This window comes from Apteryx mantelli, chromosome 7 (assembly GCF_036417845.1).
Source record: "Apteryx mantelli isolate bAptMan1 chromosome 7, bAptMan1.hap1, whole genome shotgun sequence".
Classification (NCBI taxonomy): domain Eukaryota; kingdom Metazoa; phylum Chordata; class Aves; order Apterygiformes; family Apterygidae; genus Apteryx; species Apteryx mantelli.
Window position 1 is genome coordinate 29,072,899 of NC_089984.1, and position 10,713 is coordinate 29,083,611.

The 10,713-nt window shown below is 67.4% G+C and overlaps 1 protein-coding gene across 3 annotated transcripts in view; it reads left to right on the forward strand.

The window, feature by feature from the left end:
- Positions 1-7,613, forward strand: part of LDB1 (LIM domain binding 1) — a 28,492-nt gene extending 20,879 nt beyond the window's left edge. For 2 of the 3 annotated variants that reach the window (XM_067300137.1, XM_067300139.1), the window contains exons 2-11: positions 531-633; positions 1,166-1,210; positions 1,586-1,661; positions 2,026-2,128; positions 2,458-2,630; positions 3,010-3,132; positions 3,272-3,355; positions 3,756-3,879; positions 4,375-4,523; positions 5,024-7,613. In XM_067300137.1, coding sequence (XP_067156238.1) covers positions 531-633; positions 1,166-1,210; positions 1,586-1,661; positions 2,026-2,128; positions 2,458-2,630; positions 3,010-3,132; positions 3,272-3,355; positions 3,756-3,879; positions 4,375-4,523; positions 5,024-5,254 — 1,211 coding nt within the window. In that variant the 3' untranslated portion in view covers positions 5,255-7,613. The remainder of the gene's footprint in view (positions 1-530; positions 634-1,165; positions 1,211-1,585; positions 1,662-2,025; positions 2,129-2,457; positions 2,631-3,009; positions 3,133-3,271; positions 3,356-3,755; positions 3,880-4,374; positions 4,524-5,023) is intronic. The other variant, XM_067300138.1, reaches the window with a different exon arrangement.
- Positions 7,614-10,713: the final 3,100 nt, after the last annotated feature.

Below are 10,713 nucleotides of genomic sequence, written 5' to 3' on the forward strand. Positions count from 1 at the left end.
CAGGGTGGGGCTGTTCGAGCCCGGGCACGCTCAGCCCTGACCCGGTGCCCGCGTGGCACGGCCGGGGTCCCTGTGACACCGGAGTGGCGCCGCAGCTGCCCTCCCTCCTCTTCGCTGCTCCCGGGGCACGCGGGCCGAGCGGGACTGGGATCCAGCCTCCCGCCGGCGCAGCAGGGCTCGGGGTGAACCTACGTGGCTGAGTCTCCCCTCTCCCTCTCTCCGGCCACCCGGCTTCGCTGCTGCGTGGCGGGAGCTGCGCGGGGACCTGCCGCTGCTGCCCTTGTCCCATCGGCGCTGGGTGCTGGGGGTGGGAAAGGCAGGGGCTGGCGCGGGGCTGTGCGTGGCCCCGGTGGCTTTGGGGACGGCGGGGGGGCTATCAGCTGCCCCCGGGAGAGCCAGCCTGGGCCTCCGGCCCCTCTGCAGGGGTCTCTGCTCGTGGCTCCCTCCTCTCCGTTTGCGTCTCCTCCCGGACTTCCCGCTGGCAGTGCCGGGATGAGCCTGGCTGACCTGCTTTCTCCCCCTCTCTCTAGGCTGTTCCTCTAAGTCGTTCAAGCTGTACTCGCCAAAGGAGCCTCCGAACGGCAACGCCTTTCCCCCCTTCCACCCAGGCACCATGCTGGATCGAGATGTGGGGTGAGTGTGTGGGGTCCGGGTTTCTCTCGGGCCTGGACGCTGGGACCTCTCCATCAGCCTTGCTGTGCAAGGCAGAGGTGGGATCGGAGCAGGGGCACAGGTGGGACCGGGCAGAGAGAGGATGACATTTGGGATCAAGGGAGCCCCTAGGTCCCCTAGCTCAGCAGGGGCAAGCCCTTTGCCGGGTCAAACACCCGGGATGATCCAGGACAGGGAGCACAGCTCCTGCAAAAACACCCCCTTCTCCAGCCTCCGTCCTGCCTGGCATCAGCCCCAGCCTCAGAGTAGCGGGACGTGTCCGGAGGGATGCGGTCCGGGCCCCCGGGGCGGTGGAGCAGCGCAGCTCAGGCAGTGCTGGAGCAGAGCCCAGCTTCAGGGATGCAGGTCACCCGTGGGGCTGCGGGACGTGGGGGTGCAGCCCGGGGGTCTCGTCTCCGGCGAGCCCCACGCTTACTGCTAGAGGCAGGGGAAGGGGCAGCAGGGGTGGAGATGCCCACCAGCGCTAACCTGCGTGCGTTGCTTCTCCCCGCAGACCTACTCCCATGTACCCACCCACATACCTGGAGCCTGGAATCGGGTAAGAGCGGGCGCGCGGGGGACGCTGAGTGGGAATGGGTGGGCGCCCGTTGGGAAGGGAGCCGGGAGCGTGCGCTCACGGCTGCGCTGCTGGGGCTGGCCGAGCGCAGGGGTGCAGAGCAATGGCCAGCCGTGCGTGCTGGGCTTGGCCTGGTTCAGTGCAAGCACGCTCGGTAAGGGAGCCGCGGAAGGATGCCTCGGCAGGGCAGGCCCGCTGCTGGGCTGCGGGGGGTTGCGGGGGGTTGCTCGTGCTCGGCCCAGCCCCAAAGGGGCTGTTCTTCCCCATCGCTGCGTCCCCCCACTGCGGACTCGCGACCTTTCCTCCCCCCATGGCTCCCTTCGCGCTCTGACCGCTTGTGCTCCGCTCTCTCGGCAGGAGGCACACACCGTACGGGAACCAGACTGACTACAGGATATTTGAGCTCAACAAACGGCTGCAGAACTGGACAGAGGTGAGGAGCTGGGGGGCGACAGGGCCTGGGAAGGGCGCTGGGACCCGCTGGGGAGCAGGAAGGGAAGGGTGGCGAGAGAAGCAGGGGGAAGCTCCCGCGTGTGTGTGGTGGGGATGCTGCCTGCTTTCGCAGGCTATGATGGCTCCAAGAGAAATCCCCGTCGCGGCATGGTCCTGCCCTGCTGTGCAGGAGCCCCAGCGCCTTGTCCCTTGCTTGCTTGTGGGACAGGGCTTGCCAACCCCTTCTCTGAGTGCCCAGCCAGGAGTGCAGGCCTCAGAGGGTTCAGCACATGGCTGCTCTGCCTGGCAGGTTGAGGGCTGTCTCCCCATCTCCCCGTAACCTGGCATCTCTCTGCTGTCCCCAGGAATGTGACAATCTGTGGTGGGACGCCTTCACCACGGAGTTCTTCGAGGATGACGCCATGTTAACAATCACTTTCTGCTTGGAGGATGGACCAAAGAGATATAGTGAGTAGCCCCCTGGGCTCACACAGCATGGCTGGGGGGCTTGTGCAGCCTGGAGCTGCCACGGGGATCCCCAGGGCTCGGATTTGAGCCCTCCTTCCCTCCCGAGAGCCTCGTCTCTCTGGCAGGAGACACAGCGATTGCATTGCACAGAGAGGAGATGTGGGCAGGGTAACAAGGATCAGCATCCCCAGGGTAACAGCATGCCCAGGAGCTGCATCCAGCTGGAGGGGACTGGGGGACCCTCTCCATGTGCAACCCCAAGGTGCAAGAAAGCACGTCTGGGCCAGCCAGATTTGTTGACATTGTCTTCTTCCTTCTCCCACCTGCAGCGATCGGCCGGACTCTGATTCCCCGTTACTTCCGCAGCATCTTTGAAGGGGGGGCCACAGAGCTCTACTACGTGCTCAAGCACCCCAAGGAGTCGTTCCACAACAACTTTGTCTCGCTGGACTGCGACCAGTGCACCATGGTGACCCAGCATGGCAAGCCCATGTTCACCCAGGTACCTGCAGCACCAGCCGCTTCTCCCTACAACCATCCTGCCCCTAGTGCCTTGGTCTGGCTTGCCCTCACGGTGGCTTTGGTCCTGCAGGGTGAGTGAGCAGCACTGATTTTCATGGCCATGCGCTAGGCAGATGGGACTGTGCCCAAGTGAGCACCGTGCTGTAATTACACCTGCCCCAGGCTGCCTGCAATGCCCGCCTTTTTTGCACAGATCCCCTGGCCATCATAGGCTCATAGGTTTGGTTTCTGCTGAGCCCAATGCGGGGCATGGCTAAACCAAGAGGAGGGTGTCTGTGTGTGCTGGGGTGAGGGGTTCCCAGGAGATCTGGGCTGGGGGAAGCGGGTGGCAGCATGACCTGACACTGTGCCCTGCCCAGGTGTGCGTGGAGGGGCGGCTCTACCTGGAGTTCATGTTTGATGACATGATGAGGATAAAGACGTGGCATTTCAGCATCCGCCAGCATCGAGAGCTCATCCCCCGCAGCATCCTTGCCATGCATGTGAGTACTGCTCCGAGAGGCCCCAGGGGCACAAGTGACACAGAGCTGCTGAGCTCATCTCCCTGGGAGATCACAGGCTGGGGCGCAGGACAGTCCCTGGCCTGGATGCAGCTGAGCCCTCTGTCCCTCTTGCTCCTAGGCACAGGACCCCCAGATGCTGGACCAGTTATCCAAGAACATCACCCGTTGTGGGCTCTCAAACTCCACACTCAACTACCTCCGAGTAAGTGTGCAGCAGGGGACAGGGGGAGACGCAGCTCTGAACCTCAGATTGCAGTGGGTTGTGTTGTGCTCTCATCTCCTGCCTGCTGCCTGGCTGCCCTGGGGTGTTGGGGGCAGGTGTATCTGCAGCCACGACCAGAGTGGGCTGTGCAAGGGGCACCTGGAAGAGGGGTAGGTGACGTAGAGTGCAGTGGGGAAGCAAGACATCTCTGGGCTCATGGGATTGGAGCAGGGAGACAGCAGTCAGCAGGGACTCAGTCAGTCAGGTCACGGTCCGCTGGGGTCTGCAGGCTCCAGCTGTGGCTGGGGTCCATGCAATGGAGATGGCAGCAAGGAGAGGGGCTCTTGCTGGGGCCTGGAGCGTTGCGATCTAACCCTGAGTCTCTGGCTGCTCCCTACAGCTCTGTGTAATCCTAGAACCAATGCAGGAGCTCATGTCACGGCACAAGACCTACAGCCTCAGTCCCCGGGACTGCCTCAAGACTTGCCTGTTCCAGAAGTGGCAGCGGATGGTCGCCCCGCCTGGTGAGTCTCCCGCTGCCCACTGTGCTCCTCGGCATCCCGCTGGGTGTCGGGGCGGACCCGGCCAGGCCGTGCCATCCGACAGGCTTCTTCCAGCCCCAAAGCCAGTCCCAGGCCTTGTCTTGTGCGCCCGGGGGGCGGCATGTTGGGCACACGACTTCCTTGTCTGCTGTCCTGCTTTCCCCGCTAGGGCAGCACTCCTGGTCCTGCTCCCTGCTCTGGCGCTCAGGGACTGTGAGTTGCTTTTCCTAGCAAAGCAGGGGCAGAAATCTTCCCCGCTCCTGGAGGATGAACAAGGGTGGCAGGAGAGGAGGGGAGAGCCCTGTGTGCCAGGGACACCGAAGCTGTGGAGGAGAGGGGGAAGGGATGCTGTCGTGGGGTGGGATGTGGCGCTTGCAGAAGGGGGTTGTGGAGAGAAAGGGCTCGTTCCTGGGCTGGGGGGATGCGGGGCTCTGTCGCCTTCTCATGGGGGCTGACCGTGTCTGCCCGCTTCGCCAGCGGAGCCAGCGCGGCAGCAGCCCAGCAAGCGCCGGAAAAGGAAGATGTCGGGGGGCAGCACCATGAGCTCCGGCGGGGGAAACACCAACAACAGCAACAGCAAGAAGAAGAGCCCGGCCAGCACCTTTGCCCTGTCCAGTCAGGTACCTGTAAGCATCCCGTTTCCATTCTCTCTTCCTTCCCCGGGGTGGAGGGGAGGGCTCCCTGCCCCAGGCAGCGGCTAAGGGGAGACCCCCCGCGGTGGCTGGAGGGGGATGTCCCCGGGGACGGTCTGGCCAAGCTCTCTGGGCGATGGGGAGAAGGGGAGGGGGCCCCCGTCTGCCTCAGCCCCTGCAGGGTGCGAGTCCCAGCCCGGGGCTGAGCCCGGAGACAGGGGAACCTGGGGAGACGCAGCTTCCCAGCCCGCTTCCGCAGCCGCTTTGCTCCCCTGCTTCCAGCTGAGGTCCGTGGAGGGGCCAAGGCGAGGGTGGGTGGCGCCACGCGATGCCCGAGCCTTGGGGCCTGCGATGGGGAGCACCGGTGGTGGGCGGGGGGGAGGGGGGATAAGGAGACGGCTCCGTGGCCGGGGAAGGGGCTGCGGCGTTTGCGGGGGCCGGCGGCCAGGGCTCCCCCCACCTCGATTATGTTTCGGGACCGTCTCCCCTTTCAGGATGTGATGGTGGTAGGCGAGCCCACGCTGATGGGGGGGGAGTTTGGGGACGAGGACGAGCGGCTCATCACCCGGCTGGAGAACACGCAGTTCGACGCCGCCAACGGCATCGACGACGAGGACAGCTTCAACAACTCGCCGGCGCTGGGGGCCAACAGCCCCTGGAACAGCAAACCGCCCTCCAGCCAGGAGAGCAAGTCAGAGAACCCCACGTCGCAGGCGTCGCAGTAACGGCCCGGCGGCCGCCCCGTGGACTCAGTCCAAACCGATCTACCTGTACATTTGCAAAGGAGAGTGACTGGGAAGCGGCGAGGTACCGGGGGCCCATCGGCACCGCGCGGCCCGCCGGATGCACAGCCCGGGGCGCGTGCGGCACGGACAGCCCCCGGCCCTCTCCCCCCGCCTCCTCCCTGCTCCCCCCGCGCCTGCCTTCCCGCCAGACCCCGTCCCCAGGGCAGGGGTGGGTTTCTGGGGCCGTAGCTTCATTATACCCCCTTCTCCCTCGTCCTCCTCGCTTCTTCCCTGGAGAGTTTCTCAATCCCTCCCTGGTGCGCCTGGCCCCCGCCTGCTGAACGGGGGGAATTGGGGGGGGGAGTCAGTAGCGGCTGGCGCGACCGGGAAGCCGGCGGTGCGCAGATGCCCGGCGTTGGGGTCCCGCACAGCACGGAGACCCTCCTCTTCCTCCCAAGGTCCTACCCCGGGGGGTTGCTGTGGTTGTGCGTCTCCAGCCCGGCTGGGGGCTGGCGAAGGAAAGCCTCCCCCGTGCTGCCGGCCCCGAGACGGAGCTTCCTCCGGCCAGCTGCCCCCCCGGGTCGGATCCGCTGTGCTGGGGGCGGCGCTGAGGATGGGCCCCCATCGCGTTTCCCTGCTCTCCTGCCCCCTCGCTCCCCTTCCCCTCACTCCCCCGGGGCGAGAGCACAGCAGGGCCGAGCAGGGACTGTGTATATAGAAACCGCGTGCAGGGACGGAGAGCCCGGCCGCGGCGGCCCCGGGGCAGCGCTGGGGGGTTCTGCCGGGGCGGCCGGTGCCCTCGCCCTGCGCCGGGGCTCCGTGCGTTTCCACTCGCTCTGCGTGCGCCCGCCCGGGGCCCCTTTGCAACCCCAGGCTCCCGGTACCTCCGACTTTTGTCTTTTTTAAAAAAAAATAATATTATTAAAATTGTAAGTTTAAAAAAAAAAAAAATGGGAAAAGACCCCCCCCACACACACACACACCCCCTGCCAATTCCTCCCTCCCTGAGCGCTCTCACCCTGTCCTGACTTTTGTACAGGCTTCTTCTCTTGGGAGTCTCGTTTTATATCCAGTTCGGAGAGCTTCAAACCAAGGAGAGACTTTGCAGACTTCCTTTCTAATCCCTCCAGGGGGTGGGGGGCAGCCCCCCGCCCCCGTCCTCAATGTAAATCTTGTGTGCTGTTGTCCCCACTCCCTGCCCCTCGGGTTCGTGTACCTCGTGCTTGTACATTTCCGCGCTGTAGACAGTGTGTACGATACTGTTCTTTCAATGTGTTATCACTAGAGCAGGTGCCTCCATTGATGTTAGGGGAAACAACGAGAATAATAATAATTTTGGGGTTTTTTTTTTTTTTTTGGTTTAAAAAGAGGGAAAAAAATTTCCTTCCAAGGCTTCTTCCAAGGAGAAGACGGGAGGTGCTGGGGGAGGTGCTCACCAGCTCACCCCGGCAGCCTCAGCGGGTGCTGGCTGGGGGCAGCCGGGGGGGGGCCAGGCTCCCCTTGGCCATCCCCTCTCCCAGGCATGGCCCCGGGGGGGGGGGGGCCGGGGCGTCCCGGGCCGGGCGGGCCGGTGTGTATGTGTGTGTGCAAGAGGCTTGTGTGCGTGTGCACGTGTGCAGAGGAGCCCTGCGGTTCGGGGCAGAGGGGGGGGTGCGTGCCCTGCTCTCTCCGCCAGCCCCCCCCACCCCAAACTCCCCGCTGGGGCCGTGAAGCCGGGGGGAGCCAGCAGCAAGCGTCCCACGCGTGCCGCAGCCGCGGCCTCGCTGCCAGGTCCGGGGACCCCGTGGCCCCCAGCAGGCACCTCCGTGCCAGGCTGGGGCCCCGCCACCCCGTCCCCGCTGTCCCCCGTCCCTGCGCGTGGCGCTGGGGGACAACGGGTGTCGCGGCGGGGGGGACACCCTGCAGGCAAGGGGGGCTCCGGGGGCAGCAGGGTGCCTCCTGCGCGCTGTGTCTTGCCCCTCCGTGGCTGAGACTGCGGTGGGTGGCTGAGCTGGGGGGGGCCATGGGACGCCCCCCCCCCCTTCTGCTGCCCCAGCTTGGTGCCTGGGGTCGGGCCGGGGGGCGGCGCCGCAGCCCCCGGAGAGCCCCCGCTGTGGGCTCCCGGCCCCCGCGGAGCCCCGCGCGGCGGGCAGGGGGGTCCCCGCTTTGCAGCCAAGGTACGATTATCACCGCCGCGTTGCTCAGGCTCCCGTGGAGCGGTGCCGTGCCCCCCCTCGGCCCCCCGCTGCCCCCCCGGGGCACGCTGTAATGCCTTTTTCTTTCTTTCTTTCTTCCTTCCTTCCTTTCTTTTTTTTTTCCCCTCCATAGTTTGTGCCATTTATGAGTCATGTATGGTACCAATAAAACGACTTTTCGGTTTGAGGCTGTCCCGCGCGCTTCTTTGCGAGCCCTGGCTCCGATCCGGCCGCGGCTGGGGGCACGGCGCAGGGGAGAGCGGCCCCTCGGGAGCTGTCGCTGCCAGCCGGGCTGCGGGCCCCGGCGAACGCGAGGCGAGGGCTGGAGGCACCGTCCTTGCCCCGCGCCACCTCCGCAGCCTCCCCGGAGCGGGCGCAGGGCGGGGGGACCGGGTCGCCGCCCGTGCTGGGAGCATGCGCGGCGGGTGCAGGGGCTCCGCGCTCCCTGGGGGCGACGCTGGCTCGCCTCGGGGCTGCCGGTTCCCTGCCTGGCCCCTCCTGGCTCCGCGCCATGCAGCGAAAAGCAGAAATCCCAGCGAGGACCGGGAATGGGGCTGCTGGGAAACCGCCCTGTCCCGCAGCCAGAACAAACAAGCGGCCTGGGGCCTGCCCAGACGCCAGGGTGATGGGCACGTCCCCCTCCCCGGGAGCGGCGGGGGCTGGCAGCGCGGTGCTGCTGGGAAAGCAGGCGGCAGTGGCGGTGTGGCACCTGGGGGGCCCGGGAAGCGGCCCCATCGCACGGCCCCTTTGGGGTGCAGCCTCGTGCCTGTGGTGATCCTTCCCTGAGGGGCTGCGCGGGGAGGCACGACGCCATGGCACCGAGCACCCCGTCTTCACAGGCACCCCCGGGATGCGCCTGCGGAAGTGCCAGCGTTGCCTCTCCCCCGAGGGTGACGCATCAAGGCTGGGCAGGGATCAGGCTGTGCTTTGGCACGGTGCTTCCGAGGCGGCCGAGGTGTCAGTGCCCGCACTCCACACATGCCCCGAGCTTTAGCAGCCTCAGTAAGATGCCTGGGGATTAAGGACAGCAGCATGCTGCTGGGGTGGGCCGGGAGCACCCGCCCTGGGCAGGGTGCCAGGGGGAGCCTGGCGAGATGCCGCTGCGCAGAAAAGGCAGGACTGGTGGGAAACGCAGCCACCGCCAGGCAGAGCGGCTGCTTGCACCCTATTAAATCCCAGCCTGCGAAGGATCCCAGGGGCACACGCCTGGCCAGATCCCCCCCACGGACGCATGGCAAGGGGAGGTGGGTGCGTGCAGGATCCTGCGCAGGGTCCCTCGCGCCGCCTCTGCACAGCTGCAAAGGGACGTCCCCCCCCCCCCCCCCGAGCCCCTGGGGAGCTGGCAAAGGGCCCGGCCGCTTGTGTCGGCTCACGTCCCGGAAACGAAGGGCTCGGGGCAGGGGGGGGCACCGGCTGGCCGGAGTCTCCCCACGGACAGGCCTGACAGGCTGCACCAGGAAATGTCCTTGAGCTATTGCCTGGGTGCCCGCAGCCGGGAGCGGGCCGAGCTCGAGGCGTTTCCGCACCCTTCGGGGAAGAGGCCCGAAGAGGCTGCCCCGAAGCCCGCAAAGCGCCTTCCCGCTCCCGCTCGGCGCAGCAAAGAGCCGCGGAGCTGGGGCCGGTCGCCCTGCCAGCCGGGCCCCGCAGCGATGGGCTGTGGGGCTGGGCCGGCCCGCACGATGGGTCCCGCGGGCGCCCTGTCCCCAGCAAGGGGCTGCTTCCCCGGGACGCACCGAGGCGCGCGCTGTGGAGGAGGCTGCGGAGGCTTTTCCGCGCCGGGGTCTTGGGGCTGGGGGGAGGAGGTGGAAAGCTCCCCCAACCTCCCTCCCCAAATCAGTGCCAGGTGATGTGCTGGTGAGCCTCCCCCCCCCCCCCACGTTTCCGCCTGTTTTTTCCCCAGAGGGGAGCAAAGCTGGGGGCTGACGCCCCAGAGCTGTGGGGAGCAGAGCTGCCATGCCCAGGGGGGCCCGACGCTGCCGCAGCCTGGGGGGCAGCAGCAAGCCCGCAGCGCCGGTGCCTCCTGCGCTCCCTGGCCCTCTGGTCTCCCCTGGCTCCCCGCAGCCACCCAGCCCCGGGATCTGGCTTGCAAAAACAGGGCAGTCTGCTTTGGGGCAACCTATTTTGGGGCTGCCGTGCCCTCCTCTGCCCCGTGTCCGTGCCATGCTGTGCCGGAGGGTCCCGCCGGGCGCCCCAGCGCTGGCCAAGCCGCGAGGAGAGCAGCCTGGACAGGGTCGCCTTGCTCCCGGTGCCACCTTCTCCCAAGGTCGCCGCAGGCAGCGGCGCCTGCTCGCCCCGGGGGAAGTTAAGCAATAACTCGGGAGCCGGCTGCTGCTGCGCGATGGGGGCCGGGGACGCAAGGGTACGGCTTGGGCGCCCCACGCGTGGGCACCGGGCTGGGGCAGGAGCAGGAGCAGGGTGTCTCCCGGGGCGGGAGCGGGATGCGGGGCGCGGGGCGGCCGCCCGTCCCGAGCAGACCCCGCCGTGCCGGGGGCCGGGGCGGAAGGGGCGGCCCGGCCCTGCGCAGCCCTCCCGGGCCGCCTCCCGCCTGCTCCGGGCGAGCCGCGCCGCGCCGCGCCGAGCCGGGAGCTGCGGGAGCTGCCGCCGCTGCCGCCGCCCGGTCCGGCCGCGACCCCGGGGCGGCTGCGGCTCTCCCGGGAAGGACCCCGGCGTCCGGGACCCCCCTCCCCGCCGTCCCAGCCCTTCCCCTCCCTACTGTGCTCTCCTGCTCCCAGCGCCGCGGCAGGACGCCGGCGTCCGGGCTCTGCCACCCGCCGCCCTCCCGGAGCGGGGAGGGGGCCCAGGCGTCCTGGGGCCGCGTGTCCCGCCCCGGGCTGACCCAGGTGAGCCCGGCAGGGGGGCTGCGCAGAGGGCAGCGGGCTCGGTGGGGGCTCCGGGCGCGCATCGCTCCCTGGGTGCCCCTAGCTCGGGGGTTTGGAGTGGAGGGCAGGGGCAAAAGGACGACGAGGGGCGGCGGGAGGCAAATCTGAAGGTGCTTCCCATGGTTTTGGGGACTTCAGGGGTCTCTGGCAGTCGGGGAGGGGGTGGATGGAGCTGGGCAGGGTGCTGGTGGAGAAGGGGCTTTGTACCCCTGGAGGGAAAGGGCTGCTGGTCCCCGGAGCTGTTTTCGGGGCTGGCGTGATGCTTCCCAGCTTTGGAGGATTAGGAGTGTGTGTGAAAAATGTCTGTTTTGCTAAAATGCCCCATTTTGGGAGTTTTCTAAATGCAAAGCCTGGTTCCAGGGCTGGAACTGGTTTGTGTCGAAACTGCGGCCAAGCCTGTGCTGGA